The sequence below is a fragment of the Rhea pennata genome, assembly GCF_028389875.1.
Source record: "Rhea pennata isolate bPtePen1 chromosome 35 unlocalized genomic scaffold, bPtePen1.pri SUPER_35_unloc_2, whole genome shotgun sequence".
Lineage (NCBI taxonomy): Eukaryota > Metazoa > Chordata > Aves > Rheiformes > Rheidae > Rhea > Rhea pennata.
The window spans coordinates 66,597-79,303 of NW_026907595.1; the positions used below are offsets into that span (position 1 = coordinate 66,597).

The 12,707-nt window shown below is 66.1% G+C and overlaps 1 protein-coding gene across 1 annotated transcript; it reads right to left on the reverse strand.

The window, feature by feature from the left end:
• Positions 1 to 1,634: 1,634 nt before the first annotated feature.
• On the reverse strand, positions 1,635 to 11,300 carry SLC22A6 (solute carrier family 22 member 6). The gene is made up of 10 exons (XM_062600809.1): positions 10,944 to 11,300; positions 10,711 to 10,814; positions 8,378 to 8,532; positions 7,211 to 7,379; positions 6,645 to 6,768; positions 5,718 to 5,833; positions 5,376 to 5,590; positions 4,528 to 4,636; positions 3,584 to 3,787; positions 1,635 to 1,701 (listed from the first exon to the last, which is right to left on the reverse strand). The coding sequence occupies exons 1-10, from the start codon at positions 11,295 to 11,297 to the stop codon at positions 1,635 to 1,637; spliced, it is 1,617 nt and encodes a 538-aa protein (XP_062456793.1). The 5' UTR covers positions 11,298 to 11,300.
• Between the last annotated feature and the right edge of the window lie 1,407 nt (positions 11,301 to 12,707).

The following is a 12,707-nucleotide window of genomic DNA, read 5'->3' on the forward strand; positions in this document are numbered from 1 at the left end:
TTTTCCGTTTGTTTTTTTTTTCCTTTTTTATTATTATTATTATTATTATTATTACTTTGGGAGGGTGGGAATTGGGGATTGGGGCCTCCCGCCGGGAGAGAGACGTTCCCGGCGCTCCGGCTTTACCGCTGCTCCGAGCAGGAGGGAAAAAAGAAAAAAAAAAAAAAAAGGAAAAAAACACTCAAAAACAGCGGGAAAAGGGAAAAAAAAGCGGCCAGCTCCGGAGCCCGGATCCGCTCCAGCGACTTTGTCTCAGATTCCTCGAGCAGGTGGGACTTGGGTTTTGTTTTTCTTTTTTATTATTATTTTTTAACTTTATTTCCCGGCGTTTCCCGACGTTCCGGAGCCGGGAACACCGGCGCCCTTCGCTCCGAAACCACCACGGTGGGAAATTTGGGGTCAGAAAGGAGCTTTTTGCCCTTCTTTTTGGAGCAGAGGAAGAGGAGGAGCTGCTGCAAGGGGGGGGGACGGATCCGCCGGATGAATTTGGGAATTTTTTCTGTTTTTATTTTCAGGACAGCCCTCGGAGAGGCCGGCGGCGCCCGTCCGAGCGGGAACGGCGCCGTCGGATTTCGGTGACGTAAACGTGCCTGGTTTTGGGGGATTTTTTTTTTGTTTTTCATTTTTTTTTTCCTAAATCCGCTTCGAAACCTACCTCCGACCCCCCCCTTCCCACCAACCCGCTTCCGACCTTGCTCCTCTGCAGCGCGGGGAGGGGGGAGGGTTCGGGATGAGCCCGGATCCGGCGACGCTTCGGGAATCCTCCGGGCAAACGACCCGCCGGGATCGGATCCACCGACGGCCCCAAAACCGCTGTTAACGGCCCCAAAACGTCCTCCCCCCCCCACCACCACCACCGCCCCCGGAAAACGGCTCAAACCCGCCGCCGCCGCGGAGCCGAGGACGGAAGCAGCCGCCCGGGCTCGATCCGGAGGGACGATTTTCCAGAAATTTGGACCTTCCGGATTTTTTTCCACTTCGCAGCGCTGGGATTTTGAGGGAGATTTGAAGGATTTTGGGGCTGTCGAACGCAACTCCCCCCCCTTCCCCCCGCCGCTTCCCCAGCTTCCCGCTGAGCTTCACACGTGTCTTATCCTGCCTGTCCCGGGGGAAAAACAGGAAAAAAAAAGAAAAAAGAAGAAAAAAACCAATGGCGACACCAAAACGGCTTGTTTTCATAATAAAAAGGAAAAAAAAATGGAGCTGTGGATTTGTGGGAGCTGGGCGGGGGGGGGGAGCGGCTTCGCCGCCGCCTCGTCCTGGCGTCGTGCCGCCACTTTTGGGGCAAAACCGGCCCTTTTTGGCCCGTTCCAGCAGGGCTTTGCTGCCGGCTTGTCCTGGGGTTGTGTCGCTGCCGCTTTTGGGGCAAAAACGGCCCTTTTTGGCCCACTCCAGTGGGGCTTTGCTGCCAGCTCGTCCTGGGGTTGTGCTGCTGCCACTTTTGGGGCAAAACAGGCCCGTTTTGGCCCGTTCCAGCGGGGCTTCGCTGCTGGCTGGCTTGTCCTGGCATTGTGCTGCCACCACTTTTGGGGCAAAAATGGCCCTTTTTGGCCCATTCCAGCAGGGCTTCGCCGCCGGCTCATCCTGGGGTTGTGCTGCTGCCACTTTTGGGGCAAAAACGGCCCTTTTTGGCTTCACCGCCGGCTCGTATCGGGGTTGTGCTGCTGCTGCTGCTTTTGGGGCGGAAACGGCCCTTTTTGGCTTCGCCGCCGCCTTACCCGAGGGTTTAATCCCCTCATCCCGGGGGGGGGGAGGCGGATTAGGGAGGGTGACGGTGCAAATCATCCGAATTGGGGCAAAGGCCGGGAGCTCACAGGGGCCCAGGCGTCCGGGTGACCTATAGACCCTCCCCACTCCCCCCCCCCCCAGGGCTGCTATAGGGGGCCCAGGCGTCCGGGCGACCTATAGACCCCCCCCTCCCTCCCCAGGGCTGCTATAGGGGGCCCAGGCGTCCGGGCGACCTATAGACCCCCCCCCCACTCCCTCCCCAGGGCTGCTATAGGGGGCCCAGGTGTCCGGGCGACCTATAGACCCCCCCCCACTCCCTCCCCAGGGCTGCTATAAGGGGCCCAGGCATCCGGGCGACCTATAGACCCCCCCCCACTCCCTCCCCAGGGCTGCTATAGGGGGCCCAGGTGTCCGGGCGACCTATAGACTCCCCCCACTTCCCCCCCCCCCCCCCCCAGGGCTGCTATAGGGGGCCCAGGCATCCCGGCGACCTATAGACCCCCCCCCACTCCCTCCCCAGGGCTGCTATAGGGGGCCCAGGCATCCGGGCGACCTATAGACCCCCCCACTCCCTCCCCAGGGCTGCTATAGGGGGCCCAGGCATCCCGGCGACCTATAGACCCCCCCCCACTCCCTCCCCAGGGCTGCTATAGGGGGCCCAGGCATCCGGGCGACCTATAGACCCCCCCACTCCCCCCCCAGGGCTGCTATAGGGGGCCCAGGCATCCCGGCGACCTATAGACCCCCCCCACTCCCTCCCCAGGGCTGCTATAGGGGGCCCAGGCGTCCGGGCGACCTATAGACCCCCCCCCACTCCCTCCCCAGGGCTGCTATAGGGGGCCCAGGCATCCCGGCGACCTATAGACCCCCCCCACTCCCTCCCCAGGGCTGCTATAGGGGGCCCAGGTGTCCGGGCGACCTATAGACCCCCCCCACTTCCCCCCCTACTCCCCCCAGGGCTGCTATAGGGGGCCCAGGCGTCCGGGCGACCTATAGACTCCCCCCATTCCCCCCCCCAGGGCTGCTATAGGGGGCCCAGGCGTCCGGGCGACCTATAGACCCCCCCTCCCCCCCCAGGGCTGCTATAGAGGGCCCAGGCCGACATACAGCGCCGTGCACGGTTACCGTAACGCACTGAATAGACGGGGCAGCAAATGCGGCGTTACCGTAACGCGCCTAATACCGGCACAGCAGGTGTCTCTGGCGTCCCGTAATTCACCTAATAGGCGCCTGCCTGCCTTGCGAGGATTGCGCCCGCCGCATGGGGAATGCCGGGGGGGGGGGGAAGGTCCTGGTGGGGGAGGGGCTTCAGGGGGGGGGAGACTCGGACGCCTGGGCCCCCTGCGCGGGTGGGGTGGGGGGAGGGGCGCCGAAAAGGTGGGAAAACCTATGGGTGCAACCATAATACACCCAGTACTGGGGCAGCAGGTGCCTGCGGGGTACCGTAATCCACCTAATAGGCACGTGCGTAAAAATTTTATTGGGATTTTAATAAATAGCGTCCGTGGGGCGGCGATGGCGGCGGCGGCGGGGGCCCCGGCGTCCCCGCCATGCCGCCGCCCCGGCTCAGACGCCGTCCTCGGCCCCGGCGGGAGCCAAGGGCACGGCGACCTGCGGCTCCGGGTCCTTGGGGCGTCTCGCCCTGGCGAGAAAGGCGGGGAGGTGAGCGGCCCGAGAAAACGGGCGGATCGGCCGCTTTCCAGCCCCCAAACGACCCCCCCTCTTCCCAGCTTCCAAATCCCCTGAAACCCCTTCCAAAAAAGCAAAATCTCGCCCCCAAATTGACGGGTTTTCTCCTCCCCATCCCAGCGCCGCGGGTGGGAAGGGGCCCCCGGGAGTCCCCGCCGGGTCCCACCGCCTCTCCGCGTCCTCCACGGTCTCCGGCAGCGGCGTGGCGCGGGTCTCGGGCAGGAAGCAGACGGCGACGGCCGAGACGACGGGAGCCGCCCCGTAGATGACGAGGGGCAGCGCCGGGAAGACGTCGCCGGTGATGCGCACCAGCGGGGCCACCATGCTGCCCACGCGGGCCATGGTGCCCCCCAGGCCCATGCCCGTCTGCCTGCGGGTGCGGGCAGAGGGCTCAGGGGTCCGCAGGGCGGTGGGGAGCATGGGGAGTGGGGTGGTGGTGGGATTGATGGGTAGATGGAGAAGCAGTTGGGTAGATGGGGATGGATGGAGAAGTCGTCGGGTGGGTGGGTTGGTGGTTGGATGAATGGAGAAGTCATTGGATGGATGGAGAAGTAGATGAACGGGCAGGTTGGAGGTTGGATGGATGGAGAAGTGGGTGGATGGATGGGTGGGATGGTGGTTGGATGCATGGAGAAGTGGCTGGACAGATGGTTTGGTGTTTGGATGGGTGGAGAAGTCATTGGATGGATGGAGAAGTGGATGAATGGGCAGGTTGGAGGTTGGATGAATGGAGAAGTGGGTGGATGGAAGGCTTGGTGGTTGGATGGATGGAGAAGTGGCTGGATAGAAGGTCTGGTGTTTGGATGGGTGGAGAAGTCATTGGATGGATGGAGAAGTGGATGAATGGGCAGGTTGGAGGTTGGATGGATGGAGAAGCAGGTGGACGGACGGGAGGGTGGGTGGGTTGGATGGGTGGAGAAGTGGATGGATGGGTGGGTGGGTGGGCTGGATGGGTGGAGAAGTAGATGAATGGGCCGGTTGGTGGTTGGCTGGATGGAGGAAGAGCTGGTGGGGGAGGGGGGTGAAGGGCTGGCCGGGCAGGTGGACGTGCGGGGTGGGCGGCGGACGGATGGACGGGCGGACGGACGGCGGGGGGCGGGCGCCACCCACCGGATGACGGTGGGGAAGAGCTCCCCGGTGAAGATGTAGGCGCAGTTGAAGGAGGCGGCCAAGGAGCCCTTCCCGACGACGGCGAAGACCATGCGCAGCATCTGCTGCTCTGCGGGCGGGGAGGAGCCCTCAGACCTCCCGCCTCCGTCCCTCTGTCCTTCCGCCCGCTGTCCGTCCATCCCTCCATCCCTCCATCATCCCCCCGTCCTAGCGTCCCTCCATCTCTCCATCCCACCATCCCGCCAACCTCCATCCATCCGTCCCACCATTCCGCTGGCCTCCATCCCACCGTCCCTCCATCTCCATCCCTCCATCTCCATCCCTCCATCTCCATCCCTCCATCCCTCCAGCCTCCATCCCTCCATCCCACCATCCCTCCAGCCTCCATCCCTCCATCCCACCATCCCTCCAACCTCCATCCCTCCATCTCCATCCCTCCATCCCTCCATCCCCATCCCTCCATCCCTCCAGCCTCCATCCCTCCATCCCACCATCCCTCCAACCTCCATCCCTCCATCTCCATCCCACCATCCCTCCAGCCTCCATCCCTCCATCCCACCATCCCTCCAGCCTCCATCCCACCATCCCACTGGCCTCCATCGGCCCTGCCTCCATCCCACCATCCTTCCAGCCTCCATCCCACCATCCCTCCATCCCACCATCCCTCCAGCCTCCATCCCACCATCCCACTGGCCTCCATCGGCCCTGCCTCCATCCCACCATCCTTCCAGCCTCCATCCCACCATCCCTCCATCCCACTGTCCCTCCAGCCTCCATCCCACCATCCCTCTGTCCCTCCATCCCACCATGTCTCTGTCCCTCTGTCCGTCCCCCTCCTCCCTGCCCACCTTGGGGCACGAGGCTGTTGCTGAGGATGCAGAGGCCGGCGAGGCCGAGGGCCCCGGCCTGCGCCACCCGCCGCCCCGCACCCGTGATGACCAGCGCCGAGGCCAGCTTGGCCGGGATGTCCACGGCCCCGAAGACCACCTGCGTCAGGTAGACGTCCACCCCGAAGTGCTGCAGGTCCATGGCCAGCCCGTAGTAGGCGAAGCTGGTGGAGAACCTGCTCGCCGGGAGTGGATGGGGGAAAAGAGGCCAAAACCCTCCGTTTTCGACCCCGAAGCGGCGGCGGGGGAGGGGCGGAGGCCCCAAAACTGGTGGGTTTTGGCCCCGGAACGACCTCCACTTGCCAGATGAAGGCGACGCCGCGGGAGATGCTCCTCATGGTCGGCGTCCGGGCCAGCGCGGCCAGACCCCGGCCGGCCCCGGCCGGCGGCTCCTCCCGGCCCAGCAGCGAGCGCAGAGCCTGCAGGGGGATCCGGGGGGATCCGCAGGGATCCGGGGGGGGAATCCGGGGGGATCCAGGGGGATCCATGGGGGGATCCATGGAGCGGATTGGGGGGATCCAGGGGATGGATCTGAGGGGATCCATGGGCGGATCCATGGAGATCCAAGAGGGGATCTATAGGGGTGATCCGGGGGGGGGATCTAGGTGAAGCTGGGGGGATCCAGGGGATCTGGGGGAGGAAAGCTAGGAGGGATGAGGAGAGCTCAGGGGTCCTGGGGGGCTCCAGGATCTCCAGGATCTCTGGGGGCTCTGGGATCTCCGAGATCTCCAGGGGCTCCCGGGGGCTCTGGGGTCTCCAGGATCTCTGAGATCACCAGGATCTCTGGAATTTCCAGCGTCTCTGTGGTCTCTGGGGACTCTGGGACCTCTGGGATCTCTGGGAGTCTCTAGGGGCTCCTGGGGCTCCAGGATCTCTGGGATCTCCAGGGGTGTCTGGGGATCTCTGGGATCTCCGGGGGTCTCCAGGTGTCTCCGAGGTCTTCAGGATCTCTGGGGTCTCCAGGATCTCTGGGGTCTCCAGGATCTCTGGAGCCTCCAGGATCTCCAGGATCACTGGGATCTCCAGGATCTCTGGGATCTCCAGAGTCTCCGGGGTCTCCAGGATCTCCGGGGTCTCCGGGATCTCCGGAGCCTCCAGGATCTCCAGGATCACTGGGATCTCCAGGATCCCCAGGATCCCCGGAGTCTCCAGGATCTCCGGGGTCTCCGGGATCTCCAGGATCCCCAGGATCCCTGGGGTCTCTCCTGGGGTCCCGGGGCCGTTCTTCACCTCCACGTCCAGTTTGTCGCCTTCCTCCTTCCTGCCGTTGACCCGGGCGACCTTGCGGAGCCCCTCGAGCGCCAGGTCGGGTCTCCCGGACGTCACCTGCCACCGGGCCGATTCCACGAAGAGCCTGCGGCCGCCGGCACCGTCACCGCCCGCGCCGGGGCCCAGGCGTCCGGGGAGCCCCGCGCCGGGGCCCAGGTGTCCGGGGAGCCCCCACGTCAGGGCCCAGGCATCCGGGGGCCCAGGCGTCCGGGGAGCCCCTGTGCCACCCTGCAGCCAGGGGCCCAGGTGTCCGGGGAGCCCCCATGTCAGGGTCCAGGCATCCGGGGGCCCAGGCGTCCGGGGAGCCCCCTTCCCCTCCCCCCACCAGGGGCCCAGGAGTCTGGGAAACCCCCTCCCCCCCTTCATAGGGGCCCAGGCATCTGGGAAGCCCCCTCCCACCCCACCAGGGGCCCAGGAGTCTGGGAAGCCCCCCCCCCCATCCATAGGGGCCCAGGCGTCCAGGGAGCTTCCTCCGCCGCTCCCCTCCCCCCCCTCCCACCCCGGACGCCTGGGCCCCGGCTGCCTACCAGGAGTAGAGGAAGAAGAGGTAGAAGGGGAGGGAGACGGCGAGCTGGAGCCAGCGCCAGCGCGGGAGCCCGAAGGCTGCGGCCGCCAGCACGAACTGGCCCAGGGTGTAGCAGTAGCCGTTGACGGTGCCCACCACGGCCCGCAGCTCCGTGGGGATCCACTCCATGCCTGGGGTGGGGTGGGGGGCGTGGGGAGGGGCCCGTGTCAGTGCCCGGACGCCTGGGCCCCTCCCGCTGGCCGGGGGTCCACGGCGTTCCCCCACACCGTGGGTCCGTGGTGGTGGGTTCTCCGTGGACATGTGGGTTCATGGTGATGGTTCTCCAGGGACACGTGAGTCCACGGTGGTGGGTTCTCCATGGACATATGGGTCCACGGTGGTGGGTTCTCCATGGACACGTGGGTCCATGGTGGTGGGTTCTCCAGGGACACGTGGGTTCATGGTGATGGTTCTCCAGGGACACGTGGGTTCGTGGTGGTGGGTTCTCCATGGACACATGGGTCCATGGTGGTGGGTTCTCCATGGACACGTGGGTTCTCCATGGACATGTGGGTCCATGGTATTGGGTTCTTCGTGGACACCCAGGTCCCTCCCATGGGTCCACAGTGGTGGGTCTTCCACAAACACCCGGGTCCCTCCCATGGGTCCTCCATGGACATCTGGGGTCCCTCCCATGGGTCCGTGGTGGTGGGTTCTCCATGGACACCCAGGTCCCTCCCATGGGTCCACAGTGGTGGGTCTTCCACGGACACCCGGGTCCGTCCCATGGGTCCTCCATGGACATCTGGGGTCCCTCCCGTGGGTCCGTGGTGGTGGGTTCTCCATGGACACTGGGTCCCTCCCATGGGTCAACAATGGAGGTGCCTCCCCGGATGTCTGGGCCCCTCTAATGGCTCAAAGATGGTGGGATCCTGCTTGGACACCGGGTCCCTCCCATGGGTCAATGATGGAGGTTCCTCCCCGGACACCTGGGTCCCTCCCATGGGTCAATGATGGAGGTTCCTCCCCAGACGCCTGGGTCCCTCCCATGGGTCAACGATGGAGGTTCCTCCCCGGACACCTGGGTCCCTCCCATGGGTCAATGATGGAGATTCCTCCCCGGACGCCTGGGCCCCTCCCGTGGGACAACGATGGCGGTTGCTCCCGGACGCCTGGGCCCCCGGCTCACAGAGGGAGGCCGAGTTGAGGGTGACGCCGGACACGGCGAGGCCGGCGAGGCAGCGGCAGAGGCAGTAGAGGCCGAAGGAGGGGGCCAGGGCGGTGCAGGTCCCCGCCACCCCCAGCTGCAGGTAGCACCAGATGAGCAGCGCCCGGCGCCCGAACCTGCGGGGGGCGCCGCGGCACTGGGCGCACTGGGACGGGGCACTGGGCGCACTGGGAGTGCTGGGATGGGGTGCCAGGGGTGCTGGGAGTGCTGGGACGGGGCACTGGGTGCACTGGGAGTGCTGGGATGGGGTGCCAGGGGTGCTGGGAGTGCTGGGACGGGGCACTGGGTGCACTGGGAGTGCTGGGATGGGGTGCCAGGGGTGCTGGGAGCACTGGGATGGGGTGCTGGGTGTACTGGGAGCACTGGGATGGGGCACCGGGGGCGCTGGGAACTCTGGGGAGGGGCACTGGGCATGCTGGGAGCACTGGGACAGGGCACTGGGCACACTGGGAGCACCAGGACGGGGGCATTGGGACACTGGGAACACTGGGATGGGGCACTGGGCGCACTGGGAGTGCTGGGATGGGGTGCCAGGGGTGCTGGGAGCGCTGGGACGGGGCACTGGGTGCACTGGGAGTGCTGGGATGGGGTGCCAGGGGTGCTGGGAGCACTGGGATGGGGTGCTGGGTGTACTGGGAGCACTGGGATGGGGCACCGGGGGCGCTGGGAACTCTGGGGAGGGGCACTGGGCATGCTGGGAGCACCAGGACGGGGGCATTGGGACACTGGGAACACTGGGATGGGGCACTGGGCGCACTGGGAGTGCTGGGATGGGGTGCCAGGGGTGCTGGGAGCACTGGGATGGGGTGCTGGGTGTACTGGGAGCACTGGGATGGGGCACCGGGGGCGCTGGGAACTCTGGGGAGGGGCACTGGGCATGCTGGGAGCACTGGGACAGGGCACTGGGCACACTGGGAGCACCAGGACGGGGGCATTGGGACACTGGGAACACTGGGATGGGGCACTGGGCGCACTGGGAGTGCTGGGATGGGGTGCCAGGGGTGCTGGGAGTGCTGGGACGGGGCACTGGGTGCACTGGGAGTGTTGGGACGGGGTGCCAGGGGTGCTGGGAGCACTGGGATGGGGGCGCCGGGGGCACTGGGAGCATTGGGATGGGGTGCCAGGGGTGCTGGGAGTGCTTGGATGGGGTGCTGGGTGTACTGGGAGCACTGGGATGGGGCACCGGGGGTGCTGGGAGCTCTGGGGAGGGGCGCTGGGCATGCTGGGAGCACTGGGACAGGGCACTGGGCACACTGGGAGCACCAGGACGGGGGCATTGGGGCACTGGGTGCACTGGGAGTGCTGGGATGGGGTGCCAGGGGTGCTGGGACGGGGCACTGGGTGCACTGGGAGTGCTGGGACGGGGTGCCGGGGGTGCTGGGAGCACTGGGATGGGGGTGCCGGGGGCACTGGGAGCACTGAGATGGGGCACCGGGGGCGCTGGGAGCTCTGGGGAGGGGCACTGGGCATGCTGGGAGCACTGGGATGGGGGCATTGGGGCACTGGGAACACTGGGATGGGGCGCTGGGCACACTGGGATGGGGCGCTGCGACACTGGGCAGTCTGGGATGGGGTGCTGGTGGTGCTGGGATGGGGCACTGGGCACACTGGGTGTGCTGGGACAGGACACTGGGCACACTGGGACAGGGCATTGGGGTGCTGGGCACACTGGGACGGGGTCATTGGGGCACTGGGTGCACTGGGACAGGATGCTGGGGCACTGGGCACACTGGGATGGGGTGTTGGGTGCAGTGGGCATGCTGGGATGGGGGCATTGGGGCACTGGGTGCGCTGGGATGGGGCACTGGGATGGAGCATTAGGGCACTGGGATGGGGCACTGGGACGGGGGGCATTGGGGCACTGGGCACATTGGGATGGAGCACTGGAGGTACTGGGATAGGGACACTGGGTGCACTGGGATAAGATGCTGGTGGCCCAGGAGCTACTGGGATGGGGCCACTGGAGGTGCTGGGATACTGGGATGGGAGCTATGGGGACCTGGGGGTACTGGGATGGGGGCACTGGATATGCTGGGATAGGAGACATTGGGAAGCTGGTGGTACAGGGCATACTGGGACAGGGGCAAGCAGGGTGCTGGGGATACTGGGCATACCAGGCTGGGGGATTTGGGGAGTAGTGGAAATACTGGGGATACAGGGATGGGGGCACTGGGGATTGCTGGGAGTACTGGAGAGACTGGAACGGAGGTGCTGGGGGTCCCGGGACTGTGGGGAACTGGGGATACTGGGAGGGAGGTGCCGGGGAGGGGGAGGGGCGCCGGGACGGGGCGCACTTGTCCGAGAGGATCCCGAAGACGCCGGAGCCCAGCAGGATCCCGGCCATGTAGATGGACTGAGCCACCTGCCGCAAGGTCCTCGACTCGCACACCAGGTCCCACTGCCACCGGGAGGAGCCACCTTGAAGGACCAACCCACCCACCCGGACGCCTGGGCCCGGGGCCTGGGGTGGGGGTGTGTGTGTGTGGGGGGGGGGGGGGGCGCACGCGGGACACGTGGGACCTCTCACCTCGGTGACGATGGTGTGGGCGAAGACGCCCTCCTGGTAGGTCCAGCCGTCGCGGCAGGGCTCGGTGGGAGCCTCCTCGGTGCCGTTGGCCACGGTGCCGTTGGCCTCCAAGAGGTGCCACCGCGGCTCCACGTAGCGGCGGCAGCGGCCGTCGGCCGGGGCGGCCGCCCGGAGCGGCGCGGTGCCGTTGGCCCCCGGCCGGGGCCGGCACCGGTGCTCGGGGACGCCGGCGGTGAAGTTCTGCAGAAGGTTGTGGCTGGCCAGCATGAGGAGCGGCAGGGCCAGGGCGGCCACGTAGGTCACCTGGAAGCGGCCCATGCCGCCCAGGTGGGCCAGCAGATCCGCGAAGGTCATGGCCGGGACGGAGACGGGCCCGGGACGGCTGAGGAGCGGCTGAGGGACAGGACGAGGAGTGGGTTGGGGTGGGGTGAGGAACGGATGGACCGAAGGGTGATGGATGGATGGACTCAAGGACAAGGGATGGACTCAAGGACAAGGGAGGGGCTGAGAGATGAGGGATGGACCAAAGGATAGGCTGAAGGACGAGACATGGACTCAAGGGATGGGCTGAAGGACGAGGGATGGACCAAAGACTGGGCTGAAGACGAGGAATGGGCTGAAGGACGAGGGACGGACTCAAGGGATGGGCTGAAGGACGAGGGATGGACCAAAGACTGGGCTGAAGGATGAGGAATGGGCTGAAGGATGAGGGATGGACTCAAGGGATGAGCTGAAGGACGAGGGACGGACCAAAGGCTGGGCTGAAGGACAGAGGATGGACTCAAGGACGAGGGATGGACCTAAGGAGGGACTGAAGGACGAGGGATGGGCTGAAGGACGAGGGATGGACTGAGAGATGAGGGATGGACCAAAGGCTGGGCAGAAGGATGAGGGATGGACCTAAGGACGAGGGATGGATTGAAGGACAAGGGATGGACCAAGGGATGGGCCGGGGAACAGCTGAGGGAATGGACGAGGGAAGGACCAAAGGATGAAGGGTGGACTGAAGGACAGGCTGAGGGACCGGCCAAGGGATGGCTGAGGGAAAGGACAAGAGATGGCCTGAGGGAAGGGACAAGGGATGGACCAAGAGACGGGGCAAGGGGTGGACTGGAGGCCGGGCCAAGGAAGGGCTGAGGGAGGGGACGAGGGATGGGCTGAAGGACGAGGGATGGACTCAGGGATGAGGGATGGACTGGAGGACGAGGGATGGACCGGCAGACGAGGGATGGGCTGAAGGACGAGGGATGGACTCAGGGACGAGGGATGGGCTGACGGACGGGCCGAGGGATGGACCGGAGACCGAGGGATGTACCGGAGGACGAGGGATGGACCGGAGGACGAGGGATGGACCGGAGGACGAGGGACGGCCGAGGTCCGCGGCGCTGTCCGTCCGCCTGGCCCCCGGTCCGTCCGTGTGTCTGTCCGTCCCGGTCCATCCACAGCTCTCTCCACCTCACCGTCCTCTTCCCGCCCCGTCCCCCGAGTCACCTCCCCCCCCCCCCCCACCACCACCGGCCCGATCGATCGATCGATCGATCGAGCTGCCGATCGGTTAACGTCTCCGTCCACCCCCTCCATCCCGCCCCGCCGCCGCCGACCGACCTCCACGACCGCCGGAGCTCCCGAGACCCCCCCCCAAAGTCGGCCGGCGCCAGCCCGGTCCGCTGGCCCCGGCGAGCCCGCGCCGGCGTTTAAACCCTCGGCCCCGGTTAACGTTTGACGGGAGCGGGCAGCGGATCCCGCTGCGGGTCGGCGCCCCGG